Here is a 21,050-nt window from a genome sequence, read left to right as displayed (position 1 = left end):
ATCATCGGGGCATAGTCCTCACACTGCTGTACTCTTAGCTATACGTATTATGTATTGAACAGTGGCTGCACAGAGCACAGCAGTGTAAGGACAGGCCCCCAGTACAATCCTGCAATATAAAACCATATTCCACAGTCCTGCTGCTACTAACAACATACACAAAGGTCTGATTACACATCTCTCCAAGGACGATATCAAATACTACTTGCACAGAGCACAGCAGTGTGAGGACAGGCCCCCAGTACAATCCTGCAATATAAAAACATATTACACAGTTCTGCTGCTACTAACAACACACACAAAGGTATAATTATACATCTCTCCAGGGACAATACCTAATGTTACCTGCAGAGAGTACAGAGCACAGCAGTGTGAGGACACACTGTCAGTACAATCCTGGAATATAAATCCATATATCATAGTACTGCTGCTACTAACAACATACACAGAGGTCTGATCCTTCCACATGTCATGGAATAGATGCATATTTACCTGGAGAGATCCTGGAATAGTGCGGGAATAGAAGCTCCATAAATCACGGCACAGACGGGGGAAAAGGGGGGGGGGGGGGGAATCAATTCAAATTACTTCTTATTTTTGGTTTACATTAATCAATCTCCTCCCTGGGGGTCCGGGGGGCTCCGCTCCCTAATCTCACTGCTGTAGGAGGAGACGTCGATACGGATTTAATGCAAGTGAAAAGTCAATAACAGTAATAGCTCATAGATGGCACATGGAACGGGAAGGGCTTTATGGAGCCCATGGATGTGTGCCCCCTGCAGGCTGCATCTGGGGGGGGGGTCACTGGACCAGGAGAGTGGGTGGGGAGATTCTGCGGGGGTCAGCAACTGGATCAAGGAGAGTGGACTGCAATTTAGGTAATAGAAGCCACTAATCTTCCATAAATACTGCAGACTGCTGCCACCTCTAGGGGGAGCTCTCTGCATGTGCATTTATATTACTGACATAGGTGCCTTAAAGGGAGTGTGTCGGGTAGCAAATGGTCTCAAGATATTAAAAGTGCAGGGTTTGGTCATTGGATCGGAGTAAAGACACACGTATGCGGTCATAAAACAGTGAAGAAATACGGACAATCATCTTTTTGTACATATGGAAATCAGATTGAAAGTGCACTGGGGGCGGGGCCTGATAATCCAGCTTTGCCTACAGACTTGAAATTGTCACTCTGGAATTGTTACCCCCTAAATCCAAGCTAGAGCACTTGTCTGTAAGCAAATTTATCATATTAGGCCCGCCCCCATTGCACTTGCAGGCTGATTTGCATATCCAGAAAAAGAATCTTATCTATAGATTGCTTCTTTAGTTTGTAGCCTTAAAGTTATGTTTAGAGAGATGTGTAACAATACTTTTATCTATATAATTAGTAAAAGTAGAAATGAAATATGATATGGATTTTTATTCTGTGCTTTCTGCAGCCAGTGTTATGTATTGTCCATGGAAAGATGTGTATTTAGACCATTGTGTATGTTATTAGTAGCAGCAGGACTGTGATTATATTCCAGGATCAAAGCTTCTCCATGCGCTCTGGGGCATACCCTCTCACTGCTGTGCTCTGTGCTCTCTGCAGTCAGTGTTTATGTATTGTCCATGGAGATGTGTGTAATCAGACCTCTGTATATGTTATTAGTAGCAGCAGGACTGTGATATATGAATTTATATTCCAGGACCACAGCTTCTCTATGTGCACTAGGGCATATCCTCACACTGCTGTACTCTCTGTAGGCAGTGTAAGGTATTATCGCTGGAAAAAAAATATGCAGTCGTATCTTTGTGTATGTTATTAGTAGCAGCAGAACTGTGGTATATGGATTTATATTCCAGGACTGTATTGGGGGCGTTTCCTCACACTGCTGTGCTTGGTTCTCTCTGCAAAAAGTGTTGCTTTCTATCCCTGCAGTGATGTGTAATTAGACCTTTCATTATGTTGTAAGTAGCAGCAGGACTGTGAAATATGGCTTTATATTCCAAGATATGAAGTGTACTAACACTGCTGTGCTCTGTGAACTGAGTGTCCCAACCCCGTTTTGTGATTAAAAACTAATGCAAAAACTTTAATTTGACTACTAAAGCAATAACACAGACTGGAGAGGAGGGGTTTTGAGGAAGAGCTAAGAGCACAGCAGTGTGAGGACATAAACCCAGGGCAGCAAAAAAAACATTGTCCACGGTTTTGCATTATTAAAAAAAAAGTCTGGACCCTATAAATACACAGCAAGAGCAGCAGTGTGAACAGAGTCCTGTATAGCTGTATCCTTTTGTGTCAGTTATGGTTTTTAAAGGGGTCCTCTAAAAACGCTGGGAATCGGAGGCACAAGGTAATGACTCCTAGATCGGGATTACTCCTAGTTCTCTATTTTTTTACTTTGGAAATATTTTATTCTATAGTTTTTCCTGTTCCTGGAGGGTTTATCATCTTTGGACAATCCATTTTGGGTAGATCGAGCTCTGAATAATGAGTTGATCACAGGAAATCAGACGATCACTCGTCATGTGCAAGAGAGGCCAACAGGAAGTGGGGGGTTTCCCAACAGTGACACCTCTGGGTAACTGAGGTATTGCAGGAAACTAATGCACTTGCTGTGTTATGCATGGATGAGCTTCACGTTGTCTTCCAAAAATTGGCTGTTCCGCCTGGTAGGTGGTCACCAGATGCACCAAGTCATTGGCTGCCATGGGCCTCGGTGATGCCACTTGTTTCATGTCCCCAGGGCATGCTGGGAATATTATTTAGGTCCCATGACAGCTGTTATTTCTCCAAGGGTCATCGGAGGACCAGAGAAAGGTAAGTTACCCTTGCCCCATCTCCCACCGGAGACTGGAGCTCTAGCAGGACCCTCATTCCGCCCAAGGACACGCGACTCCTGTCTTCCAGAGTCTCCTGATATCTGTAGTATAACAGGGGAGAGGCGGCTTCCTCGCCTGTCACTCTCCCTAATCCCCCTGCTCCCTCCTCGCTGTGATTAGTCCCGGCTCCTGTTATCTGGACTCTCCGCTTCCCATCTCTCCGCTCTACAATCTGCACTAAACTCCTTGTCCATAATTCTAAAACTAGGCTGACGTCCTGTCCTCGACTCCTCACATCAAATCTCCAGCTAGGGTTCTCATTTCATGCGGGATTACTTACACCGTTCTCTATTTCTCCTTCGGAAATATTTTATTTGATAGTTTTTCCTGTTCTTTATCCTCTTCGGACAATCTATTCAGAGTGGATTGGGCTGAATAATGAGTTGATCACAGGAAATCAGGCAATCACTGGTCATGTGCAAGAGAGGCCAACAGGAAGTGGGTGCTTTCCCAACAGTGACACCTCTGGGTAACTGAGGTATTACAGGGAGTCCATAGAAGCCAATGCACTTACTGGGACAAATTTACTTACCCGTCCAGTCGCGATCCCGCGGTGCGTTGTCCGACGAGGATTCGGGTTCTGCCGGGAGTCACTAAGGTCATGCTCCCGATATCCTGCATGCATCGCTGCTGCGCCGAGATCCGCCAGAGTTCACCTTCTTCTTCCTGTTGCATGTGATCTCTCGACACAAATAGTTTTTTAAATTCCGCGGTTTTTCCGAATCCATCGGGTTGTCTGACGGCCACACCCCCCGTCGTGGGAATCCGATCGCATGCGCCAAAATCCCGGGGCAATTCAGGGCAAATCGGACAAAAGTGCGGCGTTCGGACCTTTAGTAAATCAGCCCCACTGTGTCATGTATATATGATCGTCACTTTCTCCGGTGTAAGATTTATCCATCTACAATGTATGGAAATTCTAAATATCCTTTATATTTTAACAATGGATTCAGGTAGGAGGCAAATGAGAATCATTTAACTTGTATTTTTGCACTCAGACTGTGAAGGGGTTGTCCAGAGGTTGAAAAACATAGCTGCCTTCTTCCAAAAACAGCGCCCCACCTGGCCATGGTGGTTGGTGCTGGGATTGCAACCCAGCTCCAGTCATCTCTCTACAGCTGAGTTGTAATACCGGCACAAACCATGGTCTGGCGTGGCGCTGTTTTTAAAAGAAAATACCCATATATTTCAAATTCTGTGCAACCTCTTTGACCATTTAAGGAAAGCGCTTGTGCATGACTATCCTGTGCTGTACCCACAACATAGGGCCACATTTACTGAGGGTCCGAACGCCACATTTTCGTCGGGTTTCTAATTTTTTCCCGTTTTGCTCTGAATTGCCCCGGGTTTTTGGCACACACGGTCACATCTGCGCTGGCTTGCATGCAAAACAAATCGTTGCCTTCGGACAACCCGACTGATTCGGACAAACCGCAGAATTTAAGAAGCAAATTGTGTCGCAAGATCATCACTCACATGCACCAGGAAGAAGAAAGTGAACTCCGGCGGACCTCAGTTGGGGAAGCGACATATGCAGGAAATTGGACGCACGATCTAAATTAATTGCGGCAGCTCCGAATCCTCGTCGGACAGCGCACCGTGGGATCGCAACACGAAATGTGCCCCATACTAAGGCATCACAGGACAGTAGGGGTTAATAATCACAGGATCACACATACATATAACTTTGTGTCTTCCTGTAGTCACCACTAGGGGGAGCTCCCTGCATACAGTGCTACTATAGGCTGCAGTGTATACAGTGAGCTCCCCCTAGTGGTGACTATCTTTACAGAACTGGAATCCTGTTTTTTGTCTGGACAATCCCTTAAAGGTCCTAGTAATTCTTTGGAGGTCCATAGTTAGTTAAAGGTCACGCTGATCTTCTGGTAATTTGACATGAGTTTGATTGAGCCTCACTTAATGGTGCGTTTCCTCTGCCGCCGGACGACACTTGGCGTATTAAGTAGCGCGATTTGTGTATCACATGGTCCCAGGGCTTCCAGATGTAATGAGATGGAGCTGAAGGAAAACTCAATATCCGTCTGTATCCGTCTGAGGAATGTGACAGGAGCACAAATACAAATGGAATTACTTAGAAACAGCGTCTGGTGTCAGGACGCGAGGCCGCGCATGGCTGAGCCCGAACAAGCCGCCAGTTTAGAAGCTGACACTTTCTATTACAGCGCACAATCCACAAGCAGACGGTAACCTCCGCCTATCCCCCGCGCCATGATAGATGCCGCTTATTCCTCCCCAAAACCATTGCACTCCGTCAATTTCAGCAGAAAAAAAAAATCCGGGGAAGATCCAGGAAAAAAAGGCGAGTTAATGCTCCATAAATACACCGGCCTCACGGATCCGCTATAAAAATGCTAATTTAAAGGGACGGGAAGACATTTGTTCTGTGCAGGGGAATGGGGACGGCTCATTGTTAATAAATGCAAATGTATCAGTGAGATTCGGGGATGTCGCCAGGTATCCTCCGCGTGGCGGGATTATTCTTCATGTGATGCTCCTGCTTTGCATTGAGGCCGGTTGGAGTAGGAAGAGATGACATGAGGATTCTATGCTGCCCCTGAAATACTCTGTGCTGCTGTGTCACCCTGATCCTTACATGTGATGTATGCATGTTCTGTCCTCACTAATATCTTCACCCAAGGCCCCCTAAAGGATCAGGACACTCCTCTACTGAAACACTCTGTGCTGCTGGGGGACCCCTAATGCTTCACTATCAGTGTGTGGCCTCTCACTTTATTCCTCTCTTTGTTAGGTATCATACAGCGCTCTGCACTTCTGCATCACATTTCTCTCCTGAAATACTCTGTGCTGCTGTGTCTCACCCACAGCCCTCCTTACATCACCCCCAGAACAGCACAATGCTCTCCTGAAATACTCTGTGCTGCTGTGTCTCACCCACAGCCCTCCTTACATCACCCCCAGAACAGCACAATGCTCTCCTGAAATACTCTGTGCTGCTGTGACTCACCCACAGCCCTCCTTACATCACCCCCAGAACAGCACAATGCTCTCCTGAAATACTCTGTGCTGCTGTGTCTCACCCACAGCCCTCCTTACATCACCCCCAGAACAGCACAATGCTCTCCTGAAATACTCTGTGCTGCTGTGTCTCACCCACAGCCCTCCTTACATCACCCCAGAACAGCACAGTGCTCTCCTGAAATACTCTGTGCTGCTGTGTCTCACCCACAGCCCTCCTTACATCACCCCCAGAACAGCACAATGCTCTCCTGAAATACTCTGTGCTGCTGTGTCTCACCCACAGCCCTCCTTACATCACCCCCAGAACAGCACAATGCTCTCCTGAAATACTCTGTGCTGCTGTGTCTCACCCACAGCCCTCCTTACATCACCACCAGAACAGCACAATGCTCTCCTGAAATACTCTGTGCTGCTGTGTCTCTCTATGATCTTCTATATACAGTATATATCCATCCCCATTGCATCATGACATTGCCACATCACCCACGGCCCTCCTTACATCACCCCCAGAACAGCACAATGCTCTCCTGAAATACTCTGTGCTGCTGTGTCTCACCCACAGCCCTCCTTACATCACCCCCAGAACAGCACAATGCTCTCCTGAAATACTCTGTGCTGCTGTGTCTCACCCAGAGCCCTCCTTACATCACCCCCAGAACAGCACAATGCTCTCCTGAAATACTCTGTGCTGCTGTGTCTCACCCACAGCCCTCCTTACATCACCCCCAGAACAGCACAATGCTCTCCTGAAATACTCTGTGCTGCGGTGTCTCACCCACAGCCCTCCTTACATCACCCCCAGAACAGCACAATGCTCTCCTGAAATACTCTGTGCTGCTGTGTCTCACCCACAGCCCTCCTTACATCACCACCAGAACAGCACAATGCTCTCCTGAAATACTCTGTGCTGCTGTGTCTCTCTATGATCTTCTATATACAGTATATATCCATCCCCATTGCATCATGACATTGCCACATCACCCACGGCCCTCCTTACATCACCCCCAGAACAGCACAATGCTCTCCTGAAATACTCTGTGCTGCTGTGTCTCACCCAGAGCCCTCCTTACATCACCCCCAGAACAGCACAATGCTCTCCTGAAATACTCTGTGCTGCTGTGTCTCACCCACAGCCCTCCTTACATCACCCCAGAACAGCACAGTGCTCTCCTGAAATACTCTGTGCTGCTGTGTCTCACCCACAGCCCTCCTTACATCACCCCAGAACAGCACAATGCTCTCCTGAAATACTCTGTGCTGCGGAGAGGCTGCTGCACCCATTATATAAGTCTCTTTCTATGATCTCCTACGTGTCTCCATCTCCTTTACATCATGACCCCATCACACACCGCCCTCCTTACATCACCCCCAGAACAGCACAATGGGGATCATTTACTAAGGGTCCGCCGGACTCATTTTTGGTGGGTTTCCCGACGATTTCCGTTTTGCGCCGAATTGCCCCGGGATTTTGGCGCAAGCGATCGGATTTTGGCGCATCGGTGCCGGCTTGCATGTGACAGAAATCGGGGGCGTGGCCTTCGGACAACCCGACGGATTCGGAACAACCACGGAATTTAAAAAACTAAATGTGTCGCAAGATCAGCACTTACATGCATCGGGAAGCATCGCAGCAGCGACACCTGGTGGATATCAGGTGCACGGACCTTAGTGAGTCCGAATCCACATCGGACAACACGCCGCGGGATCGCGACTGGACCGGGTAAGTAAATGAGCCCCAATGTCTTCCTGAAATACTCTGTGCTGCTGAGAGCCAGCACCTCCCATCATTTACTTTTCATGTAGAATGTGCTACATGTATCCATTCCCTTCTTATGTCACAGTTGTATCACTGCCCCTGACAAAATCCCCACACTCACCCTCTTAAATACTCTGTGCTGCTGAGGGGGCTCCTCCCATTATGTAACATGTGAAAGACCATAGGAGAGCGTTATATAATGGGAGGAGCAGCTTCTTAAAGGAAATCTACCAACCAAACCCATCCTGATAACCCGGGGACATTACTCCTAGATCCAGGCACCGGGACTGTGGTATCGTCTTATATTTCTTATCCATGGCCTCCTTCCTTCTAAAATCATCTAATTACGCCAATGAGTGAAGAAGTGCTCTGAGGTGTGTTACCAGAGCCCCTCAGTGCTGTTGCACTGTGCAGGAGCCCACTATTTGAGACTACATTGTGACTCTGGCAATCTTCTTATATTTGTAATTCATGGCCTCCTTCCTTCTAAAAATCAACTCTTAAAATGATGCTAATTAGCCAGAAGAGTTTCTGGGGTGTGTTACCAGAGCGCCTCCATGCTATTACACTGTGCACGAGCACTTCCCTCCTCCCAATGTGTGAGATGACATTATAGAGGGGCTCTGGGGGGACTGTTACTTTGTCTCCCTCTCCCCCCTCATACACACTGGGAGGAGGGAAGTTTAACAGCATAGAGGGGCACTGGTAACCCATCGCAGGAACCCTTCTAGCTCATTAGCATAATTGTAAAAGTTGATTTTAGAAGGAAGGAGGCCATGGATAACACAAATAAGAAGATACCACAGTCCCGGTGCCTGGATCTAGGAGTAATGTCCCTGGTTTATCAGGATGGATTTTGATATTCTTTAAGCAGCACAGAGAATTTAAGCAGAGTGGGAGGAGTCTAGATCTAGTTGGCTCAGTGTCATTTGGGTAATGGCCATTGACTTTTTACATCTTGGTCACTGCCCCCAGCAGGATCAGCCCACTCCTCCTCTGCTGCTGCGTTCCTTCCTATAACCTAATAAACCTGTAATGGACCTCATACACCAATGTGAACACGTCCCTGGATGTAGCAGCAGCCTGACATGTGACTGGGCAGGTAATACATTATCCTGGCCGCCTCCTGTCACCCTCCGGCAGAGGGACAATATATTTCCGTGGGGTGATGGGGGCGAGCAGATTCTTTATTGAGAACTTGATAAATAAAATATGTCTGGTCCGTCGCAGATCTTTCCCCCTCTCCCCCTCCACGATGCCCCCCCCCCCGTCCCCGCCGGCAGACATATTGAGAGTGACAAATTGCTTTATATAGCGGCAGAATGTATGAAAATCGCAATCGGCCTAATCAGTTTTTTCCCTTCCGGATTTTTTTTTTTTCCTTGGAATTTATTGACTCATCAAGTGAAAGTGTCCTCCTCTGGGATGGGGGGAAGCTATTATGTGCGTGTTATCTGGTGCTCCGCATCCGCACAGTCAATATTCTGATTGAATTTCGAGCCTCCGGCGAGGCACCGCGACGCTTTTCACCACCTTTTGTTTTTCCATTTTTCTTTTACCGAAGTGCGACGCCTCCCGCGATCTATCACTTATTATCACGTTCAAATAACAAAGTTTCTTCCTAAAGTTACTTTCCTTCTTTTGCACCTTAAAGCAGATTGCAACATTATCCGGAGCCGCAACGTTCTGCCGCCATTGAAGACTCCGACTGTAAACAACGTAAAGTCATAAGTAGGACACGGAACACGCGGCTCCGGCTGTGGTTATACATTGGGGCTCATTTACTAAGGATCCGAATCGCGCATTTTCATCGGGTTTCCCGAATATTTCCGATTTGCTCCCAATTGCCCCAGGTTTTTGGCGCACGCGATTGGATTGTGGCGCGAATCGGCGCCGGCTTTCACGCGACAGAAATCTGGGGGCGTGGCCATCGGTAAACCCGATGGATTCTGAAAAAATGCCGAATTTAAAAACAAATTTGTGTCTCAAGAACAGCACTTACATGCACCGGGAAGAAGAAGGTGAACTCCGGTGGACCACGGCGCTGCAGCGACACCTGGTGGACATCGGGCGTACGACCTTAGTGAATCCCAGCAGACCCGAATCCTCGTCGGAGAATGCGCCGCTGGATCGCGACTGGACCGGGTAAGTAAATGTGCCGCTTTGTTGTCACCTGTGCTCATTTTTAGGAGAAAAAACAGGCAAAGGGATGATGGATGGATTGTGTATTTGTGACCATGCTGCACTGGTATCTTAGAAGATGGAATCTGTTATACACACAAGGCTAAGGCTGCGTTCACACGATGCGTTACATTACGTTTTTTGATGCATTCCAAAGGTTACATTGGGGCAGATTTACTTACCCGGTCCATTCGTGATCCAGCGGTGGGTTCTCCGACGCTGATTCGTGTCTTCCGGCGATTCACTAAGGGCGTGCGCCCGATGTCCACCAGGTGTCGCTGCTGCGCTGAAGTCCGCCGAGGTCCGCCGAAGTTCACCAAGCTACGCTGGGTGCAGGTAAGTGCGTGTCAAGCGACACATTTTTTAAAAAAAAATATGGCCTTTTTTTCTGAATCCGTCGGGTTTTCCGACGGCCACGCCCCCCCGATTTCCGCCACGTGCATGCCGGGGCCGATGCGCCACAATCCGATCACGCGTTCGCCAAAAACCCGGGGCAATTCAGGGAAAAACGGTAATATTCGGGAAACAAGTCGGGAAAACGCGATTCGGGCCCTTAGTAAATGACCCCCATAGTGTTTCCACTGCATCTGCTAAAACGCGATGTAACCTCAGTATGTGATCAAGGCTGCAACCTTTGGAATGCGTCAAAAACGCATAAAAAAAACGTGACGCAACGCATCGTGTAAACGCGCCGCAAGGGTCTTACATGTATTTCTTATGTCGTCACCTGTCCCCATATACAGGAAAAATACAGACATCAATGACAAAAAGGAATCATGAACAGATTGGATATTTGTGACTCTTGAAATATCCGATCCTCAGTTCACTCAGTGCTGGTTATACTTTCTCCTTTGTTATACTTTGTAGTACTACTGTCTGTTTGAGTTTTGCTAATCTGAAACCTCTACTTGAAGCCTGGATCCAGCCTGATATGAAACCCAGAACCGGAGCCTGGATGGTACCTGATCCAGAACCTTGCACCCTCAGCCTAATCTGGAACCCTGAACCACTTCCCGGGGCAGGATCCTTCCTGATCAGAACCTCTTACCTGTAGTTTAGTGGGATGACACTTGGTGACAGGTTCTTATTAATGTTGTAAGGGAATCTCTGAAAGCATCTAAAGGGTCTTACGGACCTTGGTTTAGTGGCCCAAATCTCCTTATTTGGGCATTGTCCGGTATAGGCCAATATGACATTTTTCACCTCATTTTCACATGGTTGCAGGTGCAGTGTAACTTTAGAAGTTGTGTCATATTAAAAGGTAAAGATTTCATCTTTCAGATCACATCAGGCTCATGGTTCTGTGAGCTACAGAACCAGAGATACAAGCAGCTAAAGACATCGGGGGTCATTTACTAAGGGCCATAATCGCGTTTTTACCCGGATTTTACTGTTTTGCGCAGATTTTCCCCGAATTGCCCCCGGCACGCGATCGGATTGTGGCGCATTGGCGCCGGCATGCACACAACGGAAATGGGGGTCCGTGGCTGTCATAAAACGTGTCAGATTCAGAGAAACCGTCGTATTTAAAAAAAAAAAAAAAAATATGTCGCTTGACACGCGCTTACCTGCACCCGGCCTGGCTTGGTGAACTTCAGTGCACTCCGACGGAATTCAGCGCAGCAGCGACACCTAGTGGACATCGGGGGAACTGCCTTAGTGAATCACCAGAAGACCCGAATCCTCCACAGAGAACGCGCCGCTGGATCGCGAATGGACCGGGTAAGTAAATCTGCCCCATAGTTTGCAATGTAAGCTGCAGATAAAGATCCAGTTCCTGCCTATTGTTTAACTTCATGTATATCCAGTTCTGTAGCTCAAAGATCCTGATGGAACCTAAAAGATGAGATTTTATCTTTAATATGGCACCGGCAGCATGTTTCTAGGTGCTACAGAACAATAGATAGGGTTATCTCAAGTGACATTACTCCTGCAGCCTCTAAACTTCACTCATCTCATGTGAAAATGGTATGAGAAGAGTCATTTCTCTCCTGGGGGAGAGATTTTTTTTTAGAGGTAAATGGGTGACAAAGAGAGAATTCTAGAAAGGACATTTCATCCAGTACCTGAGGGGGCTGGTAGTTTAGTGGGGTAAAACCTGCTGACAGGTTCCCTTTAAGTGTGACAACCCCTCTAGTGGTCGGGGGGCTCCTGGGGATCAGACCCCCACGGTCAAACTTCCATCCATCCCCTTTAAACTGTTGAAGAAGCGAAACGTGATTGAAAGTGAGCGTGAGCTTCTGATGGCGCCGCTTCCTGTCTGTGTGATACAATGTATCAGTGCGGTTCCGTGTCTCAGTAGATAAGGGATTAGCGCAGTCAGGAGGGGATCCTGTACATTGGGTTTGCGCTGAGGTTTTGATTAGGTTTCGTGTATGTTACACAACCTGTATAATCCGCAGTACACAGCCATCTGATATCCGGCATCTGCAGACTCAGTGTAATGTTTTTCAGAAATCTCATTCCGCGTCTGGATGTGCGGAGGGAGCCTGGAAATTATCCCCTGTAGCCGAGTGGGACACGTATTTCGGAAGAAGCATCCTTACGTCTTTCCAGAGGGGAACGCCAACACTTACATAAAGTAGGTAGAGTCTTTTCTCTGCGGATAATGAATAAACCGCCCGGGGAGGCGGCTGCAGATTATTTGCTTTCGCAGGCGCGCGTCTCGTCGCCGTGTAGTGTCCCGGCAGAAATAGATTTTTTTTTTTACACACAATGTGACAATGTTAATTAAGAAAAAGCGAGATCTGGAAGGCAATCGCTCCTTGTCTTATCTAAAAAAATGACGAGGCGACACAATCAATAGACGGGGCCGTGTGACAAGGGTTAAATGTGTTGTATCACTTCATCTGTATCATAATGCAAATCATGGAGGAGGATATAAAGGAGATCAGCAGCAAATTGTAGGGGGACACGTCCAGGGGTCCGTCTACATTATATATATATATATATCTGTACAAGTGTTCAGCCCCATAGTCCTCCGGCCCACGAGACATAGAGACCAGTGTGATCCAAAGCACATAGCGAGAATAATAATGCACATTGTCTGGTCCCAGAGACCAACTGACACTTGGGGGACAGGACAGGGACACGCTGACACTTGGGGGGATAGGACAGGGACACGCTGACACTTGGGGGACAGGACAGGGACACGCTGACACTTGGGGGACAGGACAGGGACACGCTAACACTTGGGGGGACAGGACAGGGACAAGCTGACACTTGGGGGACAGGACAGAGACACACTGACACTTGGGGGACAGGACAGGGACACGCTGACACTTGGGGGACAGGACAGGGACATGCTGACACTCGGGGGGACAGGACAGGGACACGCTGACACTTGGGGGGACAGGACAGGGACACACTGACACTTGGGGGACAGGACAGGGACACACTGACACTTGGGGGACAGGACAGGGACACGCTGACACTCGGGGGGACAGGACAGGGACACGCTGACACTTGGGGGGACAGGACAGGGACACGCTGACACTTGGGGGGACAGGCCAGGGACACGCTGACACTTGGGGGACAGGACAGGGACATGCTGACACTTGGGGGATAGGACAGGGACACGCTGACACTTGGGGGACAGGACAGGGACACGCTGACACTTGGGGGCAGGACAGGGACACGCTGACACTTGGGGGACAGTACAGGGACACGCTGACACTTGGGGGACAGGACAGGGACACGCTGACACTTGGGGGACAGGACAGGGACACGCTGACACTTGGGGGGACAGGACAGGGACACGCTGACACTTGGGGGCAGGACAGGGACACGCTGACACGTGGGGGACAGGACAGGGACACGCTGACACTTGGGGGACAGGACAGGGACATGCTGACACTTGGGGGACAGGACGGGGACACGTTGACACTTGGGGGACAGGACGGGGACACGCTGACACTTGGGGGACAGGACTGGGACACGCTGACACCTGGGGGACAGGACAGGGACACGCTGACACTTGGGGGACAGGACAGGGACACGCTGACACTTGGGGACAGGGACACGCTGACACTTGGGGGAACAGGACAGGGACACGCTGACACTTGGGGGAACAGGACAGGGACACGCTGACACTTGGGGGACAGGACAGGGACACGCTGACACTTGGAGGACAGGACAGGGACACGCTGACACTTGGGGGACAGGACAGGGACACGCTGACACTTGGGGGACAGGACAGGGACACGCTGACACTTGGGGGACAGGACAGGGACACGCTGACACTTGGGGGACAGGACAGGGACACGCTAACACTTGGGGGGACAGGACAGGGACACGCTAACACTTGGGGGACAGGACAGGGACACGCTGACACTTGGGGGACAGGACAGGGACACGCTGACACTTGGGGGACAGGACAGGGACACGCTGACACTTGGGGGACAGGACAGGGACACGCTGACACTTGGGGGACAGGACAGGGACACACTGACACTTGGGGGGACAGGGACACGCTGACACTTGGGGGCAGGACAGGGACACGCTGACACTTGGGGGGACAGGACAGGGACACGCTGACACTTGGGGGGACAGGGATGCGCTGACACTTGGGGGTACAGGACACGCTGATACTTGGGGGTACAGGACACGCTGATACTTGGGGGGGACAGGACAGGGACACGCTGACACTTGGGGGCAGGACAGGGACACGCTGACACTTGGGGGACAGGACAGGGACATGCTGACACTTGGGGGACAGGACGGGGACACGTTGACACTTGGGGGACAGGACGGGGACACGCTGACACTTGGGGGACAGGACTGGGACACGCTGACACCTGGGGGACAGGACAGGGACACGCTGACACTTGGGGGGACAGGACAGGGACACGCTGACACTTGGAGGACAGGACAGGGACACGCTGACACTTGGAGGACAGGACAGGGACACGCTGACACTTGGGGGACAGGACAGGGACACGCTGACACTTGGGGGACAGGACAGGGACACGCTGACACTTGGGGGACAGGACAGGGACACGCTGACACTTGGGGGACAGGACAGGGACACGCTGACACCTGGGGGAACAGGACAGGGACACGCTGACACTTGGGGGAACAGGACAGGGACACGCTGACACTTGGGGGACAGGACAGGGACACGCTGACACTTGGAGGACAGGACAGGGACACGCTGACACTTGGGGGACAGGACAGGGACACGCTGACACTTGGGGGACAGGACAGGGACACGCTGACACTTGGGGGACAGGACAGGGACACGCTGACACTTGGGGGACAGGACAGGGACACGCTAACACTTGGGGGGACAGGACAGGGACACGCTGACACTTGGGGGACAGGACAGGGACACGCTGACACTTGGGGGACAGGACAGGGACACGCTGACACTTGGGGGACAGGACAGGGACACGCTGACACTTGGGGGACAGGACAGGGACACGCTGACACTTGGGGGGACAGGGACACGCTGACACTTGGGGGCAGGACAGGGACACGCTGACACTTGGGGGTACAGGACAGGGACACGCTGACACTTGGGGGGACAGGGACACGCTGACACTTGGGGGTACAGGACACGCTGATACTTGGGGGGGACAGGACAGGGACACACTGACACTTGGGGGCAGGACAGGGACACGCTGACACTTGGGGGACAGGACACGCTGACACTTGGGGGACAGGACAGGGACATGCTGACACTTGGGGGACAGGACGGGGACACGTTGACACTTGGGGGACAGGACGGGGACACGCTGACACTTGGGGGGACAGGACAGGGACACGCTGACACTTGGGGGACAGGACTGGGACACACTGACACCTGGGGGACAGGACAGGGACACGCTGACACTTGGGGGGACAGGACAGGGACACGCTGACACTTGGAGGACAGGACAGGGACACGCTGACACTTGGGGGACAGGACAGGGACACGCTGACACTTGGGGACAGGACAGGGACACGCTGACACTTGGGGGGACAGGGACACGCTGACACTTGGGGGGACAGGGACACGCTGACACTTGGGGGGACAGGGACACGCTGACACTTGGGGGGACAGGACAGGGACACGCTGACACTTGGGGGAACAGGACAGGGACACGCTGACACTTGGGGGAACAGGACAGGGACACGCTGACACTTGGGGGAACAGGACAGGGACACGCTGACACTTGGGGGACAGGACAGGGACACGCTGACACTTGGGGGACAGGACAGGGACACGCTGACACTTGGGGGACAGGACAGGGACACGCTGACACTTGGGGGACAGGACAGGGACACGCTGACACTTGGGGGACAGGACAGGGACACGCTGACACTTGGGGGACAGGACAGGGACACGCTGACACTTGGGGGACAGGACAGGGACACGCTAACACTTGGGGGACAGGACAGGGACACGCTGACACTTGGGGGACAGGACAGGGACACGCTGACACTTGGGGGACAGGACAGGGACACGCTGACACTTGGGGGACAGGACAGGGACACGCTGACACTTGGGGGGACAGGACAGGGACACGCTAACACTTGGGGGGACAGGACAGGGACACGCTGACACTTGGGGGACAGGACAGGGACACGCTGACACTTGGGGGACAGGACAGGGACATGCTGACACTTGGGGGACAGGGCAGGGACATGCTGACACTTGGGGGACAGGACAGGGACACGCTGACACTTGGGGGACAGGACAGGGACACGCTGACACTTGGGGGGACAGGACAGTGACACGCTGACACTTGGGGGACAGGACAGGGACACGCTGACACTTGGGGGGACAGGACGGGGACACGCTGACACTTGGGGGGACAGGACGGGGACACGCTGACACTTGGGGGGACAGGACGGGGACACGCTGACACTTGGGGGACAGGACAGGGACACACTGACACTTGGGGGACAGGACAGGGACACGCTGACACTTGGGGGACAGGACAGGGACACGCTAACACTTGGGGGGACAGGACAGGGACACGCTGACACTTGGGGGACAGGACAGGGACACGCTGACACTTGGGGGGACAGGACAGGGACACGCTGACACTTGGGGGACAGGACAGGGACACGCTGACACATGGGGGGACAGGACAGGGACACGCTGACACTTGGGGGACAGGACAGGGACACGCTGACACTTGGGGGACAGGACAGGGACACGCTGACACTTGGGGGGACAGGACAGGGACACGCTGACACTTGGGGGACAGGACAGGGACACGCTGACACTTGGGGGGACAGGACAGGGACACGCTGACACTTGGGGGACAGGACATGGACACGCTGACACTTGGGGGGACAGGGACACGCTGACACTTGGGGGGACAAGACAGGAACACGCTGACACTTGGAGGGACAGGACAGGGACACGCTGACACTTGGGGGACAGGACAGGGACACGCTGACACTTGGGGGGACAGGACAGGGACACGCTGACACATGGGGGACAGGACAGGGACACGCTGACACTTGGGGGGACAGGGCAGGGACACGCTGACACTTGGGGGACAGGACAGGGACAGGCTGACACTTGGGGGACAGGACAGGGACACGCTGACACTTGGGGGGACAGGACAGGGACACGCTGACACTTGGGGGACAGGACAGGGACACGCTGACACTTGGGGGGACAGGACAGGGACACGCTGACACTTGGGGGGACAGGACAGGGACACGCTGACACTTGGGGGGACAGGACAGGGACACGCTGACACTTGGGGGACAGGACAGAGACATGCTGACACTTGGGGGGACAGGACAGGGACACGCTGACACTTGGGGGGACAGGACAGGGACACGCTGACACTTGGGGGACAGGACAGAGACATGCTGACACTTGGGGGGACAGGACAGGGACACGCTGACACTTGGGGGGACAGGACAGGGACACGCTGACACTTGGGGGGACAGGACAGGGACACACTGACACTTGGGGGGACAGGACAGGGACACGCTGACACTTGGGGGACAGGACAGAGACATGCTGACACTTGGGGGGACAGGACAGGGACACGCTGACACTTGGGGGGACAGGACAGGGACACACTGACACTTGGGGACCGGTCAGGTCAAAATTCAGGTTGTATATCATGGTTATGGGGTTACATTCCAGTCATACAGTAACATTACCACGATAGACATTGTAAAGACATTGAATAAATAGATGTTTCTAGTGGGGGAGGGGCAGGAGGTAGGCAGCGGCGGCCATTGTGGAGCTCAGCACGGGGTGATGGGGTTGGACTCCCACCTCGCTCTGTCCCTTATTTTGGTGACAGTGTCTCAGCAGTGAAAAATTTTTATAAAAGAAAGCTACAATTTCTTTCCTTACTGATGGGGGAGGGGAGGTCAGCGCGCCCCTCTGTGTTCCTGCAAAGTGCCTCAAAATGTCACTGCTGAGGTGGGAAACATTTGGCTAAAAACGGTGACAGAAATAAAAGCTGCGAGCTTCAACATGGAGGCATTGCTGTCACATTGTACCATATAGTATCAAATTGTATCATATAGGATCACATTGTATCATATAGGATCGCATTGTATCGTATAGGATCACATTGTATCATATAGGATCACATTGCATCATATAGGATCACATTGTACCATATAGGATCACATTGTACCATATAGGATCACATTGCATCATATAGGATCACATTGTATCGTATAGGATCGCATTGTATCATATAGGATCACATTGTATCATATAGGATCATATAGGATCATATTGTATCATATAGGATCACATTATATCATATAGGATCACATTGTATCATATAGGATCACATTGCATCATATAGGATCACATTGCATCATATAGGATCACATTGCATCATATAGGATCACATTGTATCATTTAGTATCATATAGGATCATATTGTATCATATAGGATCACATTATATCATATAGGATCACATTGTATCATATAGGAGCACATTGTATCATATAGGATCATATTGTATCATATAGGATCACATTGTATCATATAGGATCGCATTGTATCGTATAGGATCGCATTGTATCGTATAGGATCGCATTGTATCGAATAGGATCGCATTGTATCGTATAGGATCACATTGTATCATATAGGATCACATTGTATCATGTAGGATCACAATGCATCATATAGGATCACATTGCATCATATAGGATAACATTGTATCATATAGGATCACATAATATCATATAGGATCACATTGTATCATATAGGATCGCATTGTATCGTATAGGATCACATTGTATCGTATAGGATCACATTGTATCATATAGGATCACATTGTATCATATAGGATCACATTGTATCATGTAGGATCATATTACATAATACAGGATCACATTGTATCATATAGGGTCACATTGTATCATATAGGATCACATACTATCAGTATTATGGTAGTTATATTCCTGTACATAGGGGGCAGTATTATAGTAGTTATATTCCTGTACATAGGGGGCAGTATTATAGTAGTTATATTCCTGTACATAGTGGGCAGTATTATAGTAGTTATATTTCTGTACATAGGGGGCAGTATTATAGTAGTTATATTCCTGTACATAGGGGGCAGTATTATAGTAGTTATATTCTTGTACATAGGGGGCAGTATTATAGTAGTTATATTTCTGTACATAGGGGGCAGTATTATAGTAGTTATATTCCTGTACATAGGGGCAGTATTATAGTAGTTATATTCTTGTACATAGGGGGCAGTATTATAGTAGTTATATTCCTGTACATAGGGGGCAGTATTATAGTAGTTATATTCCTGTACATAGGGGGCAGTATTATAGTAGTTATATTCCTGTACATAGGGGGCAGTATTATAGTAGTTATATTCCTGTACATAGGGGGCAGTATTATAGTAGTTACATTCTTGTACATAGGGGGCAGTATTATAGTAGTTATATTCTTGTACATAGGGGGCAGTATTATAGTAGTTATATTCCTGTACATAGGGGGCAGTATTATAGTAGTTATATTCCTGTACATAGGGGGCAGTATTATAGTAGTTACATTCTTGTACATAGGGGGCAGTATTATAGTAGTTATATTCCTGTACATAGGGGGCAGTATTATAGTAGTTATATTCCTGTACATAGGGGGCAGTATTATAGTAGTTATATTCCTGTACATAGGGGGCAGTATTATAGTAGTTATATTCTTGTACATAGGGGGCAGTATTATAGTAGTTATATTTTTGTACATAGGGGGCAGTATTATAGTAGTTATATTCTTGTACATAGGGGCAGTAATATAGTAGTTATATTCCTGTACATAGGGGGCAGTATTATAGTAGTTATATTCTTGTACATAGGGGGCAGTATTATAGTAGTTATATTCTTGTACATAGGGGGCAGTATTATAGTAGTTATATTCTTGTACATAGGGGGCAGTATTATAGTAGTTATATTCCTGTACATAGGGGGCAGTATTATAGTAGTTATATTCTTGTACATAGGGAGCAGTATTATAGTAGTTATATTCCTGTACATAGGGGGCAGTATTATAGTAGTTATATTCCTGTACATAGGGGGCAGTATTATAGTAGTTATATTCCTGTACATAGGGGGCAGTATTATAGTAGTTATATTCTTGTATATAGGGGGCAGTATTATAGTAGTTCTATTCCTGTACATAGGGGGCAGTATTATAGTAGTTCTATTCCTGTACATAGGAGGCAGTATTATAGTAGTTATATTCCTGTCCATAGGGGGCAGTATTATAGTAGTTATACTCTTGTACATAGGGGGCAGTATTATAGTAGTTATATTCTTGTACATAGGGGGCAGTATTATAGTAGTTATATTCCTGTACATAGGGGGCAGTATTATAGTAGTTATATTCCTGTACATAGGGGGCAGTATTATAGTAGTTATATTCCTGTACATAGGGGGCAGTATTATAGTAGTTATATTCCTGTACATAGGGGGCAGTATTATAGTAGTTATATTCCTGTACATAGTGGGCAGTATTATAGTAGTTATATTCTTGTATATAGGGGGCAGTATTATAGCAGTTATACTCTTGTACATAGGGGGCAGTATTATAGTTGTTATATTCTTGTACATAGGGGGCAGTATTATAGTAGTTATATTCCTGTACATAGGGGGCAGTATTATAGTAGTTATATTCCTGTACATAGGGGGCAGTATTATAGGAGTTATATTCTTGTACATAGGGGGTGGTATTATAGTAGTTATATTCTTGTACATAGGGGGCAGTAGTATTATAGTAGTTATATTCTTGTACATAGGGGGCAGTATTATAGT

At 49.4% G+C, this 21,050-nt stretch overlaps 1 protein-coding gene across 1 annotated transcript in view; it reads left to right on the top strand.

The window, feature by feature from the left end:
- GALNT14 (polypeptide N-acetylgalactosaminyltransferase 14) overlaps positions 1–21,050 on the top strand; it is a 357,711-nt gene that overhangs the window by 297,347 nt on the left and 39,314 nt on the right. Inside the window, exon 10 of the mRNA XM_072139983.1 lies at positions 12,257–12,383. Coding sequence (XP_071996084.1) covers positions 12,257–12,383 — 127 coding nt within the window. The remainder of the gene's footprint in view (positions 1–12,256; positions 12,384–21,050) is intronic.

This window comes from Engystomops pustulosus, chromosome 3 (genome assembly GCF_040894005.1).
Source record: "Engystomops pustulosus chromosome 3, aEngPut4.maternal, whole genome shotgun sequence".
Classification (NCBI taxonomy): Eukaryota; Metazoa; Chordata; class Amphibia; order Anura; family Leptodactylidae; genus Engystomops; species Engystomops pustulosus.
This window is presented reverse-complemented; position numbering and strand designations above follow the sequence as displayed.